The following is a 26,337-nucleotide window of genomic DNA, read 5'->3' on the forward strand; positions in this document are numbered from 1 at the left end:
AATTGTTAGTATTTTAAAAAATAACTTCCAGACATTTTTATGAATTGTCAAGGCTAATGAATTTTTTAGGGAAAGGATATAGAGTGACATTTTACTACTATGTATCTGCCAAGGTATTCACTTTACAATTTGTTAAATCTATGTTTTTCTAAATTTTTTGGTCACCATCATTTGCATTTCATTCAAAACCTTGATTTGAATACATTTCATTTTAAAAGTTGCATAATGTAAACAGGATTAAAAGAGATAAGGGATAAGGACCACTTCTTGGGGGGGAAGAGAGAAAAAAATGCCTAAGCATGCATTAAAGGCTAAGAAACCCAGAAATAATACTCCACTTCAGTGTTCTGAATTTAGTTTAACTACTAACTTGCAGAGGTGGGATTCTGCAGCATTTTACCTTATGAAAAGAGCTTGGAAACAGAATGTGCCAATTTCAGTTATATATTAAATGGTACTGGGCTTACTACTAAGGCATGACTGTGGAAGAAAGGAAAAAAAATGCTAACTTGGCAGGTAAGTTTCTTACTCTTAGCCAATATGGTTTTAAGACTTAGATTTTGGCTTAAAACAATTGTAAATAAATGGAGATTTTTACATAAAAGTAGAAATTTTGCCACCTGTTATTTAAAAGCTGTTTGTTTCATGCTAGGACACCACATTATCTTGTCTTAAGCCATGGCAGGAGGATATATACTCTATACTCTTTGTCCAAGAAAACTATCCTTTTATTGGACCTAAACATGGTCCATTATGAGCCAGCTGCTAGAAACAGGTTTCTCAGGGTTTTTTTTTAAAAGGCAATTAGTTATAAATAATACACATATCCCTGTCTTGCCTCATTAGATTTGCCACACAAATGATACTTGATATCAGCCTTCCCAAGGCCTAAGAGAGCTAAATTCTACTCTGAACTGTTCCAACAAAGTTCACTTTAAAGAAACATTTGTATATCTAATGTTTGAGACCAGCCTTAAAGTTTGATAAATTCAAACAAAATTATGCCAGACAACCAAGTTTAATTCCCAGAAACAATATTCCACAGTCAGTGCTGCATTTTAATTATAATTGTTCGAAATTTTATACAAATCTGTATGAGACATTTGAACAAAGCAATTAAAGTTTCACACAAGCTTTGACTTAAGATTAGTATTTAATGGTCTTGCCAAGTACATTTATACATTTAATCATCCACATCTCTGTACTCCTAGGTAAGTTACATCCTAGGAAAATGATTTACTTAGCAATCCCAATCACGCCACAAGCTAGGCGAGGTCCAGCATTTCCAGTTTTTCCACTCTCTTCATTTCCCCCTTTGCCCAAGTCATCAGCTTTCTCATGGACCTAATAAAAAAAAAAAAAAATTTTTTTAAGAGGCAGTTTAAGAAAATTAAGCTATATGCTAAGTGGCTACTACACCCGTTTTTTTCTCCCTAATCCCTGAGAGGTAAGACCCTCATGTACATAGATCAAGGGGCATGTCAAGTGAACCTTTAGTGATTAATGAACACTTAAATATATACAATAACTTTTTTTTAGAAAAACAAGCCTGTAACATTTAATAGGATTTTATGTTATAGGTTGTGTTGTCGTATACCTAAATAAAATTCTGTCTTAAGACAGTTTGCTACTATAATAAAGGAAATTAACAAGTTAAAAATCTAGAGCATATTGATCCTAGACTTCCATAATACCAAAGAAATTATAATGATTTTCTAACACTATTTGCACTATATATCAAATACAAATTGAGGGAACAAGTCAAATTGGGCTCAAAATCTACTTAAATGTTAAGATAGCATAGCAGAACAGAACCCAGAGATACCCCCTAAACTATCTGGAAGAATATTTTCATTGTTATTTCTGATTACTTTTTCATTTTTACTAAAAGTAAAATGGACTAGCATTCTCCCCCATATTTTGAGCAGTGTGGTAACTTTAGTAGTCAAAATACAAATTAAAAAAAAAAGGTAGGGGAGGGAAGGAATTGAATACTGGCAGATCAAACAGCAAAATTTGCTATTTGAGTTGTTTGGATATTAAACCAACTATGGCATTAAGATTTAATAAAATTCCCAAAATTTCAAATTAATATTTTAATTTAGATCCAGTATAATCAATTCTCTTTTCTACCCTTATTTTCACCCCAAATTAAAAAATTCCCAGATGTTTAGTTTTCTAAGACTTTAACAATTTACCTTTAACTGACTGAATGAGGAATTAGCATTTAACCTCTATAGTACAGTGACCAAGGTCATTATTTTTGTTCCCTTTCACTGTGAGCGTTGATTTTTAGCATAATTTTAATTGCTGAAGTATGAAAACAAGTTAAAACATGAGTCCTCAGTCTCATTATTAGGAATCTTTTAAGAGATGGGGTGGCTGGACTAATGTATGAAGTAACTCCCTCTAGTAATGCAGGTCAGCACCTTCTAAGTTTAAAGAGCTGCTTAGAGCATTCAAAAGCTAAATGACATACATACCCAGGGGCCACAAGGTCTATATGTATTAGGACAGGTACACGTGTGCACATACAAACACTTGATATTTCAACACTTACCACCATAGTACGGCCAATGATAGACATTGGTCCTGAAAGCTGAATTAAAGAATCTTTGATAGACACTGTTGCCACACCATCTTTGTTAGCAATCACGTTGCCAAGGTCTCCAACATGCCTATGGATCACAAAAAAGGATCTTAAGGAACTTTCCAATCAAGTGTTTCCAAGTTTAAAGTCAGACCCTATCTGCCAGGATGAAATTACCTATTGTATTTGGTCAACTAAACACTGATCAAATAAGAATAGTCAGGTAACAATCCAGATACAGGAATTAAAAGCTGAAAAAAGTAATAAAATCCCTCGACTAATCTAGTCAAACTTTAAAGAGACAAAGTAACATTAGGTGAAAAGTTTTTGTTTTGGGGGGGAGGGAAAGGAAGAGGGGAAATGGGAAAGAGTGATTGTAGATTCTTCCTAATAACCAAGAGAAGGAACTACTGATCAAAGTTTAGTTTATCCTATGAATAAGAAGTAGTGAATTATTAAGGTTTTCACCCTGATATCAAATCAGTCCTTACAGGATTGAATCTTTTAAGTTTTCCTTTTAAACCATCTACTTTTCCTATTTCCAGGAAAAAGTGGAAATTGGAAATTTCATCCAATTTGAATGGTATTAAGTAGTTTCATAAATTATAGGCCTTGATGTTCACAGACTTCCTCCCTCCCCCATGCTTTAAAAATGGTGGTTGGTTTATTCTAATGTCTGACAATACTATATATTCATGTCATTTCCTCTATTTGTTTCATTTGACATTGTGTTCTGTATTAAATAAACATGATAAAAACAAAGCCCTCTTAATTTGTGCTCCCATTTGTGATCATTTTAGTCCCCACAGCGCTACATTAAAAATGGGGGAGAAATGATGCATTTTTGCTGCTTTGCTAAGTGGAAAGACGGAAGAAAGAACACTTCTAAAATTCCAATTCTATAGGGTTAAAGAGAAATTCACCATCACGTCAGTCCTACAGAAATAAGATTCTAGAGAGAGACCTGAATCCAACTCTCATTTTACAAATTAAAAGGCCTCAGCAAACCTGACAATTCTTATCACTTACCTTTCATCATCATTTGGTCCACCATGTTTTTTGGAATGAGGATTAAAATGAGCACCTGCACTGGTACATCCTATTAGCAAAAAAGAAAGACTAAAGACTATAATCAAGACTTCAAAATAAATTATTCTATAAAGATATAATCACACACAAAATTATTAATAAGTAAACTGAATTAGAGTTATCTAAAACCTATTGTATACTAGTTACCTACCAAAACTTGGGTACCAAATGTAGGATCCCTTTTAAAGTTCAAAGAAGAAAAATCCACACGGTTTCTTGCAACTCTCTTACCAAATTCTTCTCAAGGACTTTAGTTCAATATTTTGTAAGTTAAATGATCCAAAAAAGGTATTGTTCACCATTTTAAATAAGCAAAATTTATTTCTAATTTTGTTATTCATTTAAATGAAAGCAGCACAGCTATAACTCATTAAAAATCATTTGAACATAATACTAATTTTAAAGAAATCATGTTATAAAGACCTATTAATCTCAAGATCCAACATGTCACAACTCCACTTAGTTTTAATTCTTCTATATTAAAATATACTATGGATTATATATGATTAATCCAAACTTATTATCTTTTCCCCCTAGATTAACAAATTAAAATTGCAAACCACTACAGAATATTTGCCAAGAAAACCCCAAACGAGTTCACAAAGTTGGATACAACTGAAACAATAATAATAATAATAAAAACCCAGTATCTCAGTACATAAAATAGGATTAAATCCCTTTCACATAACTTTAGGCAAGTCCTTTTACAATACTGGGCTTTAACTTCCTTGTGTAAAATAAGGAAGTTCTGACATAAAATCAAAGTGCTAAGAAAGCAAAAGGTCCCTATACTTTAACTAAAGCATGAGCTATTTTAGAGGAAAGTTGGTCATCTCTCCACAATAAACAAATTCTTGTAAGCAGAAACAATTGTCTGCCATTGAGATAGAGGGGAAATACCACCTCTTTGGATTCAGGAGGAATGCATATCTTAACAGCTGTGATTCCCATTGCTTGACTGAAACAAGTACTCTTAAACTTACCTATACCTGCTAACATTTAAACTATAGCTTTTTGATTAAGACACTTCCATAATAGATCACTAGGCAGCATTGTGTAATCTCCCATTGGGAGAGCTAAAACTTCAACTAAAGTAAATAACAAACCAGAATAGGGTGGCTGAAAGAAAGGTAATTTTTTTCAATAGAACAAATTAATGTTCCTTTTCTTATTCAAATTGTTAAACATTTAAAAAGTATAATCAATACAAGAGTCAAGTGAGTAGATAAAATATTCAGAGGATAATTTAACAGTGATATGTGATTATATTGAGCTACTTTTTTATTTTCAAAACATGCATGGATAATTTTTCAACACTGCAAAACCTTGTGTTCCAAATTTCACCCCCTTTCCTTCATCCCTTCCTCTCCCCTAGATGGTCAAATAATCCAATATATGTTACACATTTGCAATTCTTCTATACATATTTCTACAATTACGCTGTACAAAAAGGGAAAAAATAAAAAAGAAAACAAAATGCAAGCAACAAAAAGAGTGAAAATACTAAATTGTAATCCACACTCAGTTCCCACAGTCCTCTCTTTGGATTGAGATAATTTTCTAATGGTAAAATTCCACAATGAAGTTGAAGAAGATATCTTTCTTAAATTCACTATATAAATTTTGCAATTTTAAGTCCCTTAATTACCCTTCAACCAATGTCAAACTAGAAGCCAAGACATTCTAAAGCAATAATGGACTAAATTTGTTTTTACTAAGCCTGTTATGAATGGAATAAAAGGTATGTGCAAGATACTGAGCAAAGCAATACCAAAAATGGCTCTGATCTCTCCCCACTTTCCTTTATTAAATGCTGCTACAAATGGCCATATATGGCCACCTAAAAGTCAATAAATGTTTTCAGACAACAGATCATCAGGGCAACTATGCTTTATGAATATAAGGTTGGCTTTTTTGACCTTCAACTCTCATCAAACAAGACTAATCTTAATATTTATTTAAATTTTACTTTACCTATATAAACATCCATTGTAAAGCAAAACAATGATGGCACAATTCAAATTAGGTTAACCTATTTCTGGACTACATTATTTTCCTGACAAGCTACAGTGGCCCAACAAATTGCACATAAATTAAAAAACCTACCTTGAGTGTTATCACCAAATTCATGGACATGGAATCCATGATTTCCTTCAGCTAATCCTTTAATGCTTCCAGACAGTTCCACAGGTTCCCCAACCTTTATTCAAAGAAAGATCTCATTAATTTGAAATAACTAAATTAACAAGTGATCTGGAAGGTTCATTTGTTCTATGACATTAATAGAATGTCAGATATCTTAATTCTTAACAGTAACTCTATATTACTATAAGTTACCTATAGGACTTATAAGGAACCAATAATTTAATGTCAAGTATAAAATGTCTTAAGTCAATCAGACTGTGATCACTGGGGAGCCATTTTATTTTTGGAGAAGAGGGATGTGGATGAACTAGTTTTAGGAAGATTAAAACCTCCAAGATTAGAGGAGGAAAAAAACAAAACATTGAGTTTGATGTCAATAGATCTAAATTCACTTAAGAAGCCAGGACTCAGTTTAATTCTCAATAAAATAAAGGTGTTGAATAAGATGATGTGAAGTTATTTCCAGTTTCACTGTTCAATGACCACAGAGGACTTTGTAGAAATTAGCATTAATTTTAAACTAAAATGCTGGTTTTATGAAAAACCAGGTTTGTTAGGGGAAAGGGACATCACTTTAGGAATCTTTGTATCCCTCTACCATTATTGCCTTCCTAGCTATGAAAAGACAAAGATCTTTATATACTATGTTCATCTTCAATCTCTCACTAAGAGTCTCTTTCCTTTGAGATTCATTTATAATGTTTCTATCTTGTCAAGATCTTTTTTGGAATCTGACTTTGTCATCTAGTGTAGTCCAAGGTGAAGATACCTCAAAACACACCTCTCTTTCTGAATTATCCCCATTACTCTTGAAAACTTTATGACCCTTTTAGGGTAATGGAATCCTTCTAGGATTCCAGATTTACAATCTCTGTGTCATCTATCTTTCCTTTACTAGATAGAATCCAGTAAATTGCCAAAACTTTTCATTTCTACCTCTACCTCTACATCATCTCAGCTTTCCCAACTTTATACTCTCTCCTGAACTATGACAATATCTTCTTGCCTTCCTCCAGTCTCTACTCCATTCCAATTTATCCTCCAGAGAGCTGCCAAACTGAACTTGCTAAAAAGCAGAGATTTGACTGTCAGTTCCCTAATTCGACAAATGATGATGACTATTTACTATCTCTTTTGGTATTCATACCTAGTAGTGGCATTGTTAGGTCAAATTAGATGCATGAATTTATAGCCTTCTGGGCACAGATCATCTTTTGATCATTTGTCAATTGGGGCATGATTCTTTAAAAAAAAATTTTTTTTTAACTCATTTCCCTCTATGTTTGAGAAATGGGACCTTATCAGAGAAACTTGCTTCAAAATTCTTTTTACAATTACTATTGTTAACTATCCCCCCCATTTATTCTCTCTCACTCTACCTGTTTTCAAAAATATTTTGTTACTGACATTCCCTCCCCTAATATGCCCTTTCTTTTATCACCCCTCCTAGCTTCCCTTATCCCATTCCCACCCTACTTCCCTACAAGGTAAGATAAATTCCTATACCTATATTAAGTGTGTTATTTCCTCTTTGAGACAACTTTGATGACAGTAAGGTTCACTCACTCATCTTTTCATCCTCCTCCTTTCCTCCACTGTAAAAGCTTTTTCTTGCCTCTTTTTATGGTAGATAATTTGTACTATTCTAATTCTGCCTTTCCCTTTCTCCCAACTTATTCCTCTAGCCCTTTAATTTTACTTTTTTAAAGATATTATCCCTTTATATTCAAATCACCTGTGCCTTCTGTCTATATATTCTCCTTCTAATCACTGAGTTACAAGTTATCATCCTCTCATGTAGGAATATAAACAGATAAATCCTATTAAAGTCCCTTGTGAAAGCACTTTCCTGATTACCTCCTTATGCTTTTCCTGAGTCCTATATTTGAAAATCAAATTTTCCACTCAGCTCCTGTCTTTTCATCACAAATGCCTATATGTTTCTTAGTATGAGACGCTTCATTTTCACTTTTCTGTAATATTTTTCTACCTTCTAAACTCTTGACATAGGTTCAAAATACTACAGATTCCTTTTGTTTCCACAAGAAAAACATTTTTTTTTTTTTTTTGGGGGGGGGGGAGGTTGTTTGTTTTTAAGTAAGGAAAACTTTATCCCCCTGATAACCCAGAGGAACGTTTTTCAAGCCAAACCATAGATTAATCAAGTTATAATAAGTTTTAATTCATGGAGATACACACACACACACCCACACACACACACACACACACACACACCATGCTGAAAAGATATTGTAGCTAATCAATTAGAATAAAGCAAAGTTTAGAAAATGGTTTTTCTTTTAACTAAATACAAAATAAAGAGATCCTGCAGTGCTGTAGTTACTTGAACAGAAGATTTATCTTAAAGGGGCCATCTACTTTGTCTAGACTCATCAGATGTCAATGTCCCCAGCATTGCCAGTCAGTCAATCAATCAACAAGGTTATATTTAGCACTTACCACACTATGTAAATACTGAGATATAAAGCTTATATTCTAGTAAGGGAAACAAACAAGGTACATACATTGTAAATGGGAGATAATCTTAGAAGGAAGACACTAACAGTAGTGGTAACCTGAAAAGACCTTTTTGTTTTAAAAAAAAAAAATTTTTAAACATTTTAAAAGTTTTTAATTCTAAATTCCATCCCTTCCTCCTTCTGAGATAGTAAGCAATCAGATATGTTATATATGTGCAATTATGTAAAACATTTCCATATTAGTCATTTTGTATAAGACTTAAATTTTTAAAAATGAAAATGAAAAAAATTGAAAAATAGCATGCTTCTGTGTTTCAAACAGTATTTTTTTTCTTCTGGAGACCATATGTCTCACCATTAGTTCTTTGGGACTGTTATGGTTCATTGTATTGCTGAAAATAGATGTCAGTCACAGTCGTACAACATAAAAATTGCTTTTCTGTATACAGTTTTCCTCGTTCTGTTCACTTCACTTTGTATCAGTCAGTTCTGGTTTTCCTGAAATCATCCTGCTTATCAGTTCTTAAAGTACAATAATATTCTATTACAATCATATCCCACAATTTGTTTAGCCATCCCCCAATCAACAAGCATTCCTTTAATTCCAGAAAATCATTTTGAAGAAGATTGGGATTTGGGATCTGTATGTGCCAAAATGGTTTGTGGCAGCCCTTTTTGTAGTGGCTAGAAACTGGAAAATGAATGGATGCCCATCCATTGGAGAATGGTTGGTAAATTGTGGTATATGAATGTTATGAAGTATTATTGTTCTGTAAGAAATGACCAGCAGGATGAATACAGAGAGGCTTGGAAAGAACCAGGAGATCATTATATATTTCAACAACAATACTGAATGAGGATGTTTTCTGATGGAAGTGGACATCTTCGACAAAGAGAAGATCTATTTCAGTTCCAATTGATCAATGATGGATAAAAGCAGCTACACTCAGAGAACGAACACTGGGAAAACAATTGTTTGCATTTTTGTTTTTCTTCCAAGGTTATTTTTACCTTCTGAATCCAATTCTCCCTGTGCAACAAGAGAACTGTTCGTTTCTAAACACATATATTGTATCTAGGATATACTATAACATATTTAACATGTATACGACTGCTTGCCATCTAGGGGAGGTAATAGAGGGAGGGAAGGGAAAAATCAAAACAGAAGTGAGTGCAAGGGATAATGTTGTAAAAAATTACCCATCATATGTACTGGCAATAAAAAGTTATAATAATAAAAAAAAGGAGGTTGGGATTTGAATGAAGTTTTGCAGGAGAGGGTAAGAACAAGAGCATTCAATGAGGGAATTCAACATGAAGGAAAGTAGTCAAAAAGCATGAAGATTATATATCAGTTGTATAACCTTAAACTAATAATCCAACTTCTCAGAGCTCATCTCTTCACTAAGAAGATTAGCACTTGTGTAACCCAAGATTTAAGGAAAGATTCATAGCAAAGTCACTAAAACCAATCAATATATCCTCCCATACACATAGCACGTATGCAAACAAAACAATGTATGCAATCTTCCACATCTGTTGAACCTCACCTCTGGCAAAGTAGTTAAAGGAAAGTGTTTTCTCATAACTTTTTATTAATTATTTATATTTTATTATTATTATATTACGTTTGTTATTTCTTATAATTCCCCAACATTAAAGATATTCAACAATCAATAATTATTTTGCCATTGTTTCTTTCCATTTACAATGCATATAATTTTAATTTTTTTCAATTAAAATACTTTTCTTGCCCTGCTACTGTCTCTCTATGGGGAGTATTGAGGAGAGGGAAGAAATAACTATACAACTGAATGAGGGAAAAAAGAACTAAGTATATACAATCAAGTAAAGCTTAAATTCTCTGCTGTCTGCCTCAAACAAAAAATACCTCAATCTGCACCCCTCATCTACCAGGAAGTGGGTTGCACATTCCATTATGGATCCTCCAGAATTGTGGTCAATGACTACACTGACCAAAATTAAGTCTTTAAAAGTTGCTTGTCTTTACATCAGTACTGTATGAACTATTCTCCTGGTTCCAATATTTCACTGTGTCAAATTACATAAGCCAGTTCAAGTTTGTCTGAAATTAATTCCCTCATTTCTTACATCACAACTATATTCCATTACAACAACATAACAATGATGACTAGCATTTACATAGTGCTTTAAAAGTTTCAGATATATTATTATCCCTATTTTACAAATGAGGAAACTGAGGCAAAGAATGATTAAGTGAGAATCAGAAAAGATCTGAACTTAGGGGTTGTTAAATTCAGAGATTTTAACTACTGTGGAATCTACATGCCATTCATATATCATAACATATTCTGTCATTCCCCAATTGATGGGTAGCCTCTAAGTTAATAATTCTTTGTGATCACACATAAACCAAAAAATGGTCTTGGCTAAGTACTTTCTAGGGCTAAGCCCATATGAGGGACTCTCTCTCCCTTGTAGTACCTTCCTTTTAATAGTGTCTTTCTCTTTACTATAGCTAATTCTGGTTAGTCTGCTGAACTCCTTTATATATCTAACCTGCCAGTCAATGGCATATTCCTTTAATAGATTCTCCCAAACTATTCCTCTCTTTGGTAACTTTTCTGCTTTCTATTTCATATACAACTCCCAGTCCCTATTTTACCTCTTATTTTATTTGTAATCTCTTCTCCTAAATAAATCTACATTTTGGCAAAGGGGGGGGGGGAGAGGGGAGAGAGCAGAGATGCTCAAACTATTTGTCCTTTTCTTCTTTGATTTCCTAGGGAGAAAGACCTATAGGTGGAACTTTTGGGTCAAAAGGTATGCTGTTTAGTAATTTCAGCGGAATACTTCCAAACTGGTCTGTTTTTTTGGTTCTTACTTCACTTTGCATTAATTCACCAGTCTTTCCAATTGCTGCTCTGTATTAGCAAAGTCTAAAAAAATCAATTTATGAAACTAGAAAAGACATTTTAGAATTTAATCCATTTGACAGTCCTGCCAAGTATATCTCCAATCTCTTGTCTCAAAAATACATCCCCTTCCCTTCTGTTCATACTGATACCACTGTTAAATCAATTTCTTTAACTCTTCCCTAAACTTTTCTTACTACCTCACTACTCTGCCCTCATCCTTTATACCAATCTAAACTACTACCAAAATAATCTTCTTACATGTAGAGTTCTGATATTTTCTTTTTAACCTTTTCCAACTGTAAATGGTCTTACTTCATAATAGGAATAAACACAGCAATTTAAATCTCTACAATATATTTCCAATCTACATTTCTAGCCTTATTTCACATTATTACACTTCACTCTGGCTATGTCTTAAAATGTGTTACTATCTACTCTGTGCAGTCAATGAAGACGGAACACAATCTTGTTTCTGCCCTCCTCTTCCCTCAACACTCAGCTCTAGTATAATCTTCCCTCCATGAAGATTTCTTTGATTTTCTTTTTCAGTTGAAAGGGAGTTCTTCAAAAGAGCTAATCCCAAAATAGATAGTCAAATGATATGAAAAGGCAATTTTCAAAAGTATCAATAAAACTGCTCCAAATAACTAATCATTAAAGAAATATAAATTAAAACAAGTCTGAGGTTACACCTTTTATTCAGGCTAGAAAATACCACCAAAAAAGTAACAATTTTTGAAGGGTCTGCTGTGAATTGGTCCAGAAATAGGTCCATATCCTTAAGGAAATCAAAGAAAGGAGGAAAGGATCCATAGGTATAAAAATAATTATAGCAACTCCTTATGTAGTAGCAAAAACTGAAAACTAAGGAGGCACCCATCAACTAGGGATGGCTAAACAAACCGTGGTATAGGAATATAATGTAATAGTATTGTGCCATAAGAAACGGTGATGGGTCAGTTTTGGACAAACCTGAGACCTACATGAACTGATTCAAGATGAAATGAGCAGAACTCATTTCATATCATTTATATCACAATATTTTACATCATAACAATTTAAGTTTATACAATAATATATAAAGAAAAACAACTTTTAAGGACTTGAGATCTTTGATCAATAACCATGATTCCAGATGAAACATGTTACATAAAAATTCACTATTTAACAAAAACTGTTGAAAAAACTGGAGAACAGTACTGCAGAAACTAGGCAATGAACAACATCTAACATCCTATATCAAGATAAGATTGAAATGAGATCACGATTTAGACATGATACTATAAGCAAATTAAGAGAACAAGGGATCGTTTGTCAGATCTGTGGAGAAGAAATTTATGGCCCCCCCAAAAACCCTAGAGAATATTATGAAATGAAAAAAAAAAGAGATAATTTTGATTACATTACATTGAAGTTTTTGCACAAGCAAAACCAATCCAAGAGAAACAGAAGGCTGGGGAAGCTTTTACAATCTCATTTCCTATATATGGAATTAACTCAAATTCATAATACAAATCATCCTCCAATTGATAAATGATCAAAGGATATGAACAATTTTCAGATGACAATTAAATCCATTTATAGTCATATAAAAATGTTCTAAATCACTATTAGAGAAATGCAAATTAAGACAACTCTGAGATACCACTTCACACCTCTCAAATTGGCTAAGATGACCAAAAAAAAGATAATGATAAATGTTGGAGGGGATGTAGAAAAACTGTGACACTAATATATCATTTGTGAAGGTATGGTGAATGACTACCATTCTAGAGAGCAATTTTGCAACTATGCCCAAAGGGCTAGCAAATTGTGCATACCCTTTGAGTCAGCAATGTGTCTATTAGGCTTATATCCCAAAGAGATCTTAAAGGAGGAAATGTATGCAGAAATGTTTGTAGCAGCCCTTTTTGTAGTGGCAAGAAACTGGAAACTGAGTGGATGGATGCCTATCAGTTGAAGAACAGCTGAACAAATTATGGTATATGAATGTTATGGAATATTATTGTTCTTTAAGAAACAATCAGCAGGATGATTTCAGAAAGGCCATGAGCTGATGCTAAGTAAAGTGAGCAGAATCACAGCAACAGCAAGATTACATACTATGATCAATTCTGATAGATGTGGCTCTTTTCAACAATGAAGTGATTCAGGCCAGTTCCAATGATCTTGACACCCAGAAAGAGGACTGTGGGAACTGAGTGTGGATCACAAAGTAGTATTTTCATCTTTTTTTGTTGTTTGCTTACATTTTTTCTCTCATTTTTTTCCTTTTTTGATCTGATTTTTCCTGTGCAGTATAATTGCGGAAATATGTGCAGAATTACACATGTTCAATATATATATATATATATATATAGGATTACTTGCCGTCTAACAGAGGGGAAGGGAGGGAAAAAAAATTTGGAACACAAGGTTTTGCGAGGGTGAATGTTGAAAATTATCTATGCATACAATTTGAAAAGAAAAAAGCCTTAATTAAAAAAAAGAATCAGGGGGGAAAAAAGAATGTATAGTTCAAACTCCCACAGGACTCACTGGTATAGCCCTTCTACAAAACTTCTCTCCTTCTCAGGCATCTTTTGTTTATTTCATTGTCCAAATCCCACTGTAAGATCAGTGTTGTTAAGTACTATTATCTTCATTTTGAAAACAAAGACAGTAGTAAGGGTAAAATAAATGAAATGACTTGCCTTTGCCCAGCTAGTGGGAAAGTGGCAAAGTCAAGACTGGGGGAAAAAATAAACTGGGACACTAATACATTGTTGGTGGAGGGGGTGAATGATCCACCATTCTAGAAAGCAATTTGGAACTATGCCCAAACAGCTATCAAATTGTGAATATCCTTTGATCCAACGGTCTTTACTGGGTCTGTATCCTAAAAAAAATCATAACAGAGAGGAAAGGACTCCCACAGGTGCAAAAAGTTCTTTTTGTAGTAGCAAGGAACTAGAAATCGAGTGGATGCCCAGGAGTTGGAGAGTGGCTGAATAAGCTATGGTATATGAATGTAATGCAATTTTATTGTTTTATAAGAAATGAGCAAAATGATTACAGAAAAGCCTAGAAAAACTTAGATGAACTGATGCTAAATGAAGTGAGCAGAACCAAGAGAACATTGTACAGAGTAACAAGATAACGTGATGATCAACTGTGATAGAGTTGGCTCTTCAACAATGAAGTGATTCAACGCAATTCCAATGACTTGTAATGAAGTGCTATCTGCATCCAGAGAGAGAACTATGGAGACTGAATTGGATGAAAGTACAGTATTGTCATCTTTTTTATTATTGTTTGCTAGGGGTTTTTTTCTCACTTTTTTTTAACCCCTCTAATCAGGTTTTTTTTTGTGTGTGCAGCATAACAAATATGAAAATATTTTAGAAGAAATGCACATGTTTAACTTATATCAGATTGCTTGCTCACTTGGAGAGGGCGGAGGAAGAAAATTTTAGAACACAAGGTTCTGCAAAGGCAAATGTTGAAAACTTACCTTTGTATGAATTTGGAAAATTAAATACTATTAAAAATGAATGTTGAAAACTATCTTTACATCTATTTAGAAAAATAAAATATTATTTAAAAAAAAAGAATTGCACGTTTAACCTATATCGGATTGCTTGCTGTCTTGGGGAGGAAGAAGAGGGAAGGGAAAAAAATTTGGAACACAAACTTTTTACAAATTGAAATTGAAGCAAATGTTGAAAATTATCTTTTCATGTATTTGGAAAAATAAAATACCATCAAGTTAGTTAAAAAAAAAAAAAACACACATACATGTCACCATCTCCTAACAAAGTGGTGATGGCCTCAAGATGCAGAGTGAAACATATATTTTTGGATATGTCCAGTGCAGTAATTTGTTTTGCTTGACTATGTGTATTTGTCCCAAGAGTTTTCTTTTTCTTGTGTTCATTTGGTGAGGGAATATTAGTTGAGAGGGGAAAAAATGTTAACTGAAAAAAGTTATTAGATTCTTGACAGCATGCCATATGTGAATCTTCACCTTTGTACTGTCAGAGACAACATGAGAAGAGACAAAAATTTAAGTATAAGCACATACAAAAATTTTTTTGGCCTTTTGTAGTCCTTCAAAACATACCTGCCCCTATCTACCTTTCCAGTCTTCTTAAAACATATCTAGTTGCAATTCAATGAACTGGAGTTTTTTGTTCATTAGATAATTTAGGCCTTTTCAAGTCTCTATTCAACATACATTATTTTAAAAAATCCATCCTCATAATCAGGCAGGCAGGACTAATAAGTCATAACTAACACTGAATTGAAGATGAAAAGCCCTAAGTTCTAGAGAAATAGTAGTTTGTTATCAAGAACATTGGATTTAGAGCCTAAGAATTCTAACAGTTTCAATAATTTTTTCTGAGCCTCATCTATGAAATTGAAATTCCATTCCAAAAGAGGGAACCACCTACCACTTTGGGAAGTAGTGGGTTCCTTCATATGGTAATTCTTCAAGGGAAGAATAAATACTTGTGGGGTGTATTATAATCAAAAATATAATTTAAAACATAATCCAAAATAATACAAAAAGTATGGATTTGACTAGATGGATACTAAAGTCCCTTCCAGGTCTAAAATTCGAAGATAAGAATACCTTTAAGCACCTATCTCACAGAACCATTGTGAAATGATGACTATGAAAATGATTTGCAAATCTTAAGTACTAAATAAATGTCAGCTGCTAATTTTAAAAGACAATTTAAGAACATAGACATATTCTTCATTTCATAGAACTATAGCACTTCAGAAGTAGATAGGATCTAGGACTTCATTTAATGCAAACCTCTCATTTTTTTTTAGAAGAGAAAACTAAGCCCTACAAAATTTGTGTCTTGTTCAAGTTAGTAACATCACCAAGATCAGAGGCCAATCTTACTTATTCCCAACATATTCCAATATGCCATATAAATATTGTATGAATATAAAATATGTATGGCAAAAACTTAATTTGTTTGAAATAGTTTTAGCAATTTTAATTCTTAGTATATTTATTAAAGCCTGCCTTATATCTACAACTCAAAAACAATCCCAAATTAATGACTTGTACCTTACCTTATACTGGCATCATTTAAATAAGCTATTTTGCCTTAATCAAAATAAGTTTATGGTGAGCCAGTTTCCTGACTTTGTAAGTGCTTCTTAAGTGCTATCTAATCCTCATTTGCTAATGCTTTGACTTAAAAGTTTTAGAAATATCAGTATAAATGAAAACATACATCCATGCAAATACCAATTTCTTTCCTCTGACCACCATTTATCTGCTTTGGACATAACTATCATGCTTTTTTCTGACACCTATGCCTTTTTCTGTGATAGAGAAAATAGACTATTTATTAAATACTTCCTATGCTATAGGCACTATGTGCTAGAATACAAATTCAGCAAGCAAGTCTCTGCTCTTAAAGAATTTACTTTTAAATGGGAGAAAGACAGCTAATACAGCAATAGAAAGATTCAATCACCTTTGAGAAAAGACAGGCCCCAGGATTGAGGTTTCCTCAAAAAAAAATCAAAAAAGGCGAGGAGAAAATGCTGTCATCTCCAGAAAGTATAGAGGCAGGATTATGGCAAAGTATGGCTAAGGATCCTTTGTAAAATAGCAATCCCAGGAAGCATCACCAATGAAGAAAATAGGGGCATGAACAGAGATTGTAATCTACTCTTTCAGTGGACCAACAGAAGAGCCTGAACTTTTTTATGGAGAATAATGTTTTCAGTGCTGAATTATGTGTACAGCTGTAGTTAACAACATAAAAGATTTAGGGTGTAGGCTAATTGTACAATATTCAAGTGTGGCTATCTTGTACTTTTTACATGTCAAATTGATTGTTTGGAAAGAAAAAAAATTCCCTCCATTATCATAAGACTACTTCTACCCAAGAAAATGAATTGGATTCACACAGACTAGCCACAGAACTATACCAGCAACATAGGTTATAAAGGTATAATAATTAAAGTTGATTTCCTTATCTGCAAAATGAATAGGTTAGACTAAGGCCCCTTCTAGCTCCACCATCAGTGATTCTAAGAAGTTTTTTTTAAATTTTTATATTTAATATTCATATTTAAATTTCATATTTAATATTCATTTTTAATTTTCATCTTTTTGTTGTGTATTTTAAAAATTAAGTTACTCTTACTAAAATGAACACCACTTTTCTTTATTGTGTTTGTTCATTTTATACTATTTTAGATGAACTAAAAAATTATTTCTCCCACCAATTTTGATGTTGCATGTTTAAATAATCAAAGGAAGAAGGGGCAGCCTAGATAGCCCAGTGGATAGAGCACCAGCCCTAAATTCAGGAGGGCCTGAGTTCAAATCTGGTCTCAGACACTTAACGCTTCTTAGCTATGTGACTCTGGACAAGTCACTTAACCCCAATTGCCTCAAAAAACAAAACAAAAAATTCCCAACAACAACAAAAAACAAAGAAAACAATGGTGTTTTAACATGAGACAGACGTGTGTGTGTGTGTGTGTGTGTGTGTGTGTGTTTGGAAGGGGGGGTTTGATTGGGTAAAAGAGGCTATTCTCTGCCTCATTTTTTCCAGTCTTAATCACTGAACCGGTGCAGCCTCGGTCAAACTGAGATCTGTTAAAGACCTTGGCTTAAAAAGGACAAAGTGTCTCAATATATCCAGGGTCAATTCCAGATCTACATTCTGATGTAGATTTACATCTTGCCACTGGACTCGGTCTGGAGCAGGAAGTGTGGCTGATGACTCAGCACAATACTCTCTCACTTAAATTCAACTCACCTTCATGCCATGGTCTTAAGTACTCTACTCCTTACTAAGGGTGAGATGTGTGAATTATAAGTAAACTCTTTGTGCCTCATTTGTAAATAAATAAGTTTTCATCTATAAAATTCTCCTTTAAAACATATCAACTTTGCTGTTTACAATTATATAACTGGACAAGTCAACTTCTACCTTTTAATTTCTTCTTTCATAAGAATCATGTATTTCTTTACAGTTTTCCCAAATTATTTATTACTTTTTACATTTTGAGTTCCAAATTCTCTCCAGCCTTCTAATTTCCCTCCCACACATTAAAAAAGCAAGCAATATATCAATTATACATGTAAAATCATGCAAAATATTTCCATATTAGTCCAACTGCAAAAAAGGGAAGAAATGAAAGTGAAAAGAGTATCTTTAATCTGCATTGTGAATTCATTAGTTTTCTCTATGGATGTGGATTTTTTTTTTATCATGGATCCTCTGGAATTGTCTGGATTCATTGAATTGAGCAAAGCACCCAAGCCTTTCGAAGATGATCAATGTTAAAATATTGTTACTGTGTATGATGTTCTCCTGATTCGGCTCACTGTATTTTTGCATCAGTTCATCCAAGTCTTTCCAGGTGTTTCTGAATTCAAACTCTCTAATCATTTCTTACAGCACAAAAAAGTATTCCACCACAATCATATACCATAACTCATCCAGCCATTTTCCAAATGATGGGGATTCCCTTAATTTCCAACTCTCTGCCCCTATAAAACAAACTGCTATAAAATTTTTAAATCCTTTTCCTTTTTTCTTTGCAATACAGACTTCATAGTGAACAGATTTCTTGTGGAGATAAAATAGGCTAGGAAATGTAGAATGACTAAGTGTATAATGATTAAAATATACAAAAAGTCCAAGTTTAAAAAAAACTCCAGAAAGCTCAAACATTGTGAAGATAAAACTGGCTTCTTACTTCAATGAGGTTCAAGACGAAAAATGAAGGGCACTGAGAGAAGTAAAATGGAAAGACAGGACAGATAAAAAGCAAGGACAATTTAGTCCAATGATAAGGACTTCTTCCAGAAAGCTGCTAAGTGTTCTGAAGCCTCATGCAATTTTCCCCTAAACTTTCCCATTTGTTGACAGTACCACCCATTCTTCCAACTGCCCAGTCTTAAACTCGTCATTTTGACTCTTCTCTTCTCAATCCCTAATTAACCAATCTCTGTCACGCCTATATTCTGCAATATGTTTTACACTTGATTTGGTGTTTTTCATTCCCATTGCTATGTTCAGACCCTCATTTCCTATTTTCTGAGTTATTAAAATAACCTTCAGTTTGGTTTCCCTTCACATTGCCTACAAAATAACCTTCCTAGCAGCCAAGCTAACAACCTGGCATTCAAAGTCCTCTACAACCTTCTTCCAATCTTTTATTATCATGCACATTTTCAGCTAAACCCATATTAAACACCCTAGATTTTGACCTCTCTCCTCAGTTCAATCACCCAGAAACCCAGCCACAAGACCTTTACAATCCAGACTCCACAGTCCCATCCACTTCCCTTCTCCCCTCTCCGGACTTTCAAACCACTTCACATGACTTGATACCTACCATTAGTCTTCTAACTGGTACTCGTTTTATCCAAATACTTATTTCAAACATAGGCACCACTTCACCCCACTCTAGACTGTAAGATTAAGAGCAGCACAGTCTCACAACTGGGCCAAATTCCTTAAGTTCCCTGACTCCTGTATCTCAAGTCTTCATATATTCTTATCTATCCTTTCCAGCTCAGCGGGGCGGCAGCGCGGGGGCTCGCGGAGCTTCGAGCGGGTCCAGAGTCAGCATGGGAGGGGAGTTAAGAGGGTGTGGATGCTCAGCTTTCCTTAATCCTCAAATTGTTTCTCTCACGGGGATTACGACTTAAACTCGCTTAAAGAAGGAAAAAGGTGAGAACGAGTTTTTCCTCTTCTCAGAGGCGAGACTCAACTGCTTCTTTACTCACCTCCCCAATCTCCAGATAAAAATGCAAAATAGCATGATTGGCATTTGAAGTCCGGTATAACTTGGTGCCTTCCTAAACTGTACTACTCTTCTCCCCTGGCTTCCTCGCGGCTCTCCATCTCCAGACTCCCGACTATTCTCCCAGATCGTCCCCCAATGCCTGGAACTCTGTTTTCTTCCTTCATACCACGTTCCCCTTCATCCTAGGGCCTTCCTTTCACCCTAGGCTCTCCTCAGGATCACCCCACGGCTATCTTGTTTGTGCATTTGTTTGCAAGAGCAACGGAAAAGCAGCAACTTTTACCCGGCTCTCTAAGGCATCCCCACGCTCGGCCCCGTGACTGGCGCATAGTAGGCGCTTAATGAGCGTTAACTAAGCGATTAGGTGCTCCTCAGCCCCAGGGCGAGAGACCCCTCCCCAAGCCGGACTGTGGCCGCCACTTCCCTCCCCCTCACCCCCCCCCCCCGCCTCGCTGCCCCGCCCCCCATGACTCAGCAGCTGTAGCAACACCGATAGCTCGCCCGCTGCTCCCAGGAGGAGCGAAGTCTCCAGGCGCTTCCCGCGCCCGCCCGTTCGCCCCACGCCCCGCCCCTGCCCCTGCGGCGTGGGGAGCGCAAAGGAAAGGCCGGTACCCCAAGACAGCTCAGCACATGGGGGAGGGGCGGAAAGAGCCAAGATCCCACCAGACAAGGGCAAAAGGGGTGGGAAGAGGGGGACAGGGGATGCAGGTGGGGGGAGGGAACGGTCCAAGGAGGGTAAGGAGGAAGCCCAGCAAGGACAGCAAGACCCATCCACCCAACCCTAGCTATGCCCTTGCCTGCTTCTGCTCGAAGAAAATAGTGCCCTGCACGGGGCCATCGCCCTTCAAAACGCACACAGCCTTCAGCACCATATCTCAAGAGCAAGCGAGCGCGCGGTCCTTCCACGTCCGAGCTGGATGCCGGAAGAGAAGAAAAAGATGGTCCGCCGAAAGACGACCGACCAAAGAGCAAGGGGGGGTAAAATAGGCTCACCCGTAAGCTACGCAGTTGCTCTCTTAAGGGCACGCACTGCCGTCACTCCGCCCCTCCCCTGATCCTGTCCAACCAACCAAAATTCTCTCTCCGTCAACATTCTTCCCGCCCTCCCCAAAGGCGGCCACCAATCAGGAAGGTAACTCATACCGCGCCCCCCCACCCCCATCCCGCCCCGTAATGCCTCGAAATCTAAGCCCTTTGCACACCTTAGTTTGTACTTACGGTAGAAGGAGCTAGAATCGTCGATTCCTTCTCACGAGGCCTTCCACGTGAGAAGTGTGCACTTCGTTCCCATCTTTTCTTTATCCGCAGTTGCTGCCCACATCAATCAATTAACAAAGGCCCCTCTATCGCGTGTGACAGACAAAGCCTCCCTTCGTGCTGAGCCTGTGTTCTATGGGGGAGACCATAAAGACATAAAGAAATATACAGTTTAAGAAAAGAAAAAGAACTAACACCAAGTTTTAACTATCGTTAGAAAGGGAAGGCACTACCAGCTGGGAGAGGAGGAGAGAAACGAAAAAAAGAAGCTGCTTAACCTCTGCCCTATAAGGAAAAAGGGATTCTGGGAGCTAGAGCTGAGGAGGGAGTGAACACCAGACATACCACCCCACCAGTGCAAAAGCACGGAGAGGGAAAATGGTGTATCCTGTGTGTATATATGAACATTTCAGCGGGACCTCACATTGTAGAAAGGTAGGAATACGCAATGAGGCTGGAGAAACAGGTTAGAGCCAGGTTTTTGAAAAGCTACACCGTAGAGTCTATATTTTATCCTTCAGGCAATAGGAAACCAGTGAAATTGTTTGCCTTAGAGAGTCACGTGATCAGATCCGTAGCCCAAAGCAAATAACCTTGGCAGCTGTGTGTATAATAGATACAAAGAAAGGCAAAAAGATAGTTCCTGGTCTTAAAAGAACTAAATAGTCTAATAGAAAAAACAACATATAAACAACGATTAGCCAACAAGCCTTATACCAAGTATAGGGGAAAAATCAACAAGTTAATAACAAAATAATAAAGCACAAGAATTAAGGGGGGGCCAGAAAAGACCTATAAAAGGTGAGATTTTAGCTGGGATTTGAAGGAAATTAGGGAAGTCAGGAGGCAAAAAGGAGGAGGAAAGAGTTCAAGAGGGATGAGGACTGAGAAAAGACCATTAGTTTGGCAATTAAGGGATCAGTGATAATTATGGAAAGACAAATTTCAATTAAGTGATGAAATCCAGAGCCAAATTACAGAGGGTGGGTAGCAAATGAGAAAAGAAGTCATGGAGTGTTGAAGTCCTGTTCAAGTGATAAAGGGTGTGAAAATCAGGGGCCTTGCAAATGAATATATGATTCCAATACCCAGTACAATCTGATATTCCTGTATCCGCCCAATCCACTGAGATGCAAATAGTTAGGCCCAAATTTTGGCCACTTCAACAGAATTGTAAATAGTTGAGATACACATCAGAGCAAAATTATCATACCAATGTTGTCGAGTACTTTTCTCCCAAATGCCGTTAGTCTCCATTGTGGACTGCTTTTTTTTTTTTTTTTTTTTTTTTTTTTGTCCTAAGTTCAAAGGTGTGTCTTTGATCTATTATATACTTTGCATTTTGCTTCAGTTGCAAAGATCTTAGTCACTGTATTAAACAGATTAGTCTCTGCTATTGTTTATCGGAAGGCGAACTGTTGAGCTAAAGTTTTGTACATTTCCAAACCTGTAATGGACTCTTATTTCTCAGGTCTCTACAATGGAGACCTCATGCTTTAAAAAAATAATAATAAAGAAATCTGAGAAACAGAGGAGAGAGAGGAGTCCTGTCTAAGTTTGAAGGCAAAAGGGAAGGAACCAGTAGATAGGGAGAAGCTGAAGATTCAAGAGAGAAGGGAAATGATGGAGGATGCAATCTGCTGAAGAATTGGGGAGAAGATGGAATAAAATATGTGTCTTAGAGGCGTTGGTCTTTCTGAGTAGAAGAGCTCCCTCCTTCTCAGAGAGTAGGGAGAAAGGAGGAGAGGCTGGGAAATGTGTTGAAATTAAGAGAGTAGGAGAAATGGCTAATGAACCTGAACTTGAGAAAAGTGAACCACAATGGACTTCTGAGTCTAACTGTTGTCCCAATCCTCCTAATGACACTACTAATTTTTGTTCCTATTAAGACTCTGGTAGGCTCTATGTTAGTTTCTTCAGCTAATTTTCATTTTATCTCCTGTGTTGAAACTTATTGTTTACTGTTATCTCTTTGGCAGCCAATCCATTCTGCTTTGATGAAAAGTAAATTTACTTCAATTGTATTAGTCTTAGAGAAAATTAAAATTGTTATAAACTAAGTTACTCAGTCAAGATTTGCATGAGTCAGCAGTATATGTATTTTTTTATCATGGTCATTTGGAAGGGATTTATTTTTCCCATGGTCTGATTAAGCAATGGAAAAAAAAAAGATTTTTAAAAATGAAAATTTCAGGTTTTTTTTTTTTAAAGGATATAGGTTTTGTCTTCACATTCCTAATTCTGTCTAGTTAATGTTTAGAAAAATAAAGGGGAAAAAAAGATTTTTTTCCTTCTCCATTTGCAGAAGTTAATGGCATTGGCAATTAAAGAAAAAACTAACTTTCGGATTCAGGTATAATCTTTTAATTCAGATTCCCAAATTAAGAAGTGAAGGAATTTTGAATGTGTTTTTTTTTTTTAATGCCAAAATAGGATTTGAAAGGTATATATTCTTAGGATTTTTAAAAGTAGAAAGTTTATACATTTTTTATACAAATATATCTTTTAGAAAGACTTTACATATACCTAGCACAAAGGATTAATATTTTTCACTTATTGTGAATCTGTTGATTAAAATGTTAATTTTAGAAACAACTGTGCCCTGCTGTTAAGTTGAATAAGATAGAAACTCTTGCAAATATAATTTTGATTTAAATCCAGATAAAACTGTTTAAAACAATTAACTCTGTTGTCTTCATTCAAAGGAAACTGGCTAGAGCTGCTAATAAGAAATGATGCTTTTGCATTTCCATATATACTGGTTTCACAGGTAGACATAGATTACTGAGAAGGTAATGGCAGGAGGGTCCTGATTCAGTTTCCCCATTCAGCAATTTCTCCTCTAACAAAAACATTCTCTACTTTCTTTTTTCCCTCACTTTTAGATCATGTAAATTGTTTTTTTATTAGAGTTTATTTTCAAAACATATGTATAGATAATTTTTAACATTCACCCTTGCAAAACTTTGTGTTCCAAATTTTTTTTTCTTCCTTCCTCCCATCCCTCCCCTGATGGCAAGTAATTCATTTTTTGTTAAACATGGGCAATTCTTCTATACAAATTTCCACAATTATGCTCCACAAAAAAAAAAAAATCAGCTCAAAAAAGAAAAAAATGAGAAAGAAAACAAAACACGTGAACAACAACATAAAGAGTAAGGATGTTATATTGTGGTCCACACTCAGTTCCCAGTCCTCTCTCTGGGTACAGATGGTTCTCTTCATCACAAGGTCATTGAAACTGGCATCAGTCATCTCATTGTTGAGAGTCACGTCCATCAGAATTGATCACATCGTATAATTTTCTTGTTGCCATGTGTAATGATCTCCTGATTCTGCTCATTTCACTTACCGTCAGTTCATGTAAGTCTCTCCAGATCTCTGAAATTATCCTGTTGATCATTTTTTATACAACAATAATATTTTATAACATTCATATGCCATAACTTATTCAGCCATTCTCCAACTGATGGGCATCCACTCAGTTTACAATTCCTTGCCAGTTCAAAAAGGGCTGCCACAAACATTTTTGTACATGCAGATCCCTTTCCCTTCTTTAAGATCTCTTTGGGATATAAGCCCAGTTGTGCCACCGCTGGATCAAAGGGTATGCACAGTTTGATAATTCTTTGGGTATAGTTCCAAATTGCTCACCGCAATGATTAAATCAGTTCACAATTCCACCAACAATGTATTAGTATCCCAGTTTTCCCACATCTCCCCCAACTTTCGTCATTATCTTTTCTTGTCATTTTAGCCAATCTGAGAGGTTTGTACTAGTACCTCAGAATTGTCTTAATTTGCATTTCTCTGATTAATAGTGATTTAGAGCACCTTTTCTTATGAATAGAATTAATTCCTCTACTTTCTATGCCATAAATTTGAATAGTATGAAATACTGTCAGTCAACTAGTATTTATTAAGGACCTACTATGTGCCACACACTGTGCTAAAGGCATATAATTTTGTTACATCATGGCGGGGGGAGGGGGAGGGGAGGGAAGGGAAGACATCTTTTGCTAAGGCAAGTGTTGCAAGCAATGATGAGCTAAGAGCTAGGTACAAAATCTCCCAATGCTAGAGTTCTGTAAGTTGATAATTTTGTATAGCCTGAAAATGATGTTACAAATATACAAATGGTCATTGGTAGAAAAAAGATTCCTCACATTTGTGTTACATGAATTGACTGTTTCAAAAACATATTTGGGATATATCTCAAATAAATAAGAGATAAGGGAATTTTGACCTGTAATTCCTAAAATAACAGTCTGATTTTGGGGGCTCAGGTATGACAACAATTTTGAGTAGTCCATATTTTCCTTCCTTTCATGACAAATTCTTCTGATCATGACAGGAGAACCCTAACTGTTTAATAGCAAAACTTGTTGTTAACTATTATCTAAAGGAATAAAAAAGCCTGCTAGGTTTTTTTTTTTCTGTTACCAGAAAAAAGGAGTCCTCATGATTTTTCTGCCCTCCCTGATACAGATTATTTCCAGACCAGAACCGTCTGAAATGTCCCTTCCAAATGTGGATCTTCATTTATTTTTTGATAAGTCTGATAGCAGATAAACAGGATAATACTGATACTATGACTTAATAGTTCCTTGAAAAAGGTCGTCAGAGCACAATTACTTTTTATACAAATAAAGTCAGATCTAAACAATTTTTAAATAGTAATTAATCAATCAATTAATTATCATTTAAATTTTAAATATTAATTGCTGAACCAATATAATAAAAATGATAATTGAAATTTATACTTATTTAGTGCTATAACAAACTACCAAAATATTATTTCTTAGAGCTAGAAAAAATAATAGCAAAATTGATCTAGAAGAACAAAAGGTAAAGAATATCAATGTAATTAATATAAATGTGAAGAAAGATAACCTAGCAGTACCAGATTTCAAACTAAAAGCAATAATCATTAAAAACAATATGGTACTAGCTAAAAAATAGAGTGGTGAATCAGTGAAATAGATTAAGTACACAATAAACATTAGGAAATGACCATATTTATTTTGTGTTTGATAAATGCAAAAATCTAAACTTTGGGGACATTATTTGACAAAAACTTCTAGGAAAAGCA

The 26,337-nt window shown here is 35.1% G+C and overlaps 1 protein-coding gene across 1 annotated transcript; it reads right to left on the reverse strand.

Annotated features, from left to right (window-relative positions):
• Window positions 1-1,134: 1,134 nt before the first annotated feature.
• Window positions 1,135-20,975, reverse strand: SOD1 (superoxide dismutase 1). Its single transcript, XM_051984884.1, has 5 exons — window positions 20,786-20,975; window positions 5,786-5,879; window positions 3,620-3,689; window positions 2,561-2,678; window positions 1,135-1,344 (listed from the first exon to the last, which is right to left on the reverse strand). The coding sequence occupies exons 1-5, from the start codon at window positions 20,858-20,860 to the stop codon at window positions 1,237-1,239; spliced, it is 465 nt and encodes a 154-aa protein (XP_051840844.1). The 5' UTR covers window positions 20,861-20,975; the 3' UTR covers window positions 1,135-1,236.
• Window positions 20,976-26,337: the final 5,362 nt, after the last annotated feature.

The sequence above is a fragment of the Antechinus flavipes genome, chromosome 3 (genome assembly GCF_016432865.1).
Source record: "Antechinus flavipes isolate AdamAnt ecotype Samford, QLD, Australia chromosome 3, AdamAnt_v2, whole genome shotgun sequence".
NCBI classification, from domain to species: Eukaryota; Metazoa; Chordata; class Mammalia; order Dasyuromorphia; family Dasyuridae; genus Antechinus; species Antechinus flavipes.

Excerpts from the sequence above, each read along its gene's own strand:
- SOD1 (XM_051984884.1), bottom strand. The coding sequence starts at position 20,860 with ATGGTGCTGAAGGCTGTGTGCGTTTTGAAGGGCGATGGCCCCGTGCAG. Across the intron at positions 5,880-20,785 it reads TTTTCTTCGAGCAGAAGCAG|GTTGGGGAACCTGTGGAACT; the intron begins GCAAGGGCATAG and ends CTTTGAATAAAG. Across the intron at positions 3,690-5,785 it reads ATTTGGTGATAACACTCAAG|GATGTACCAGTGCAGGTGCT; the intron begins GTAGGTTTTTTA and ends TTTTGCTAATAG.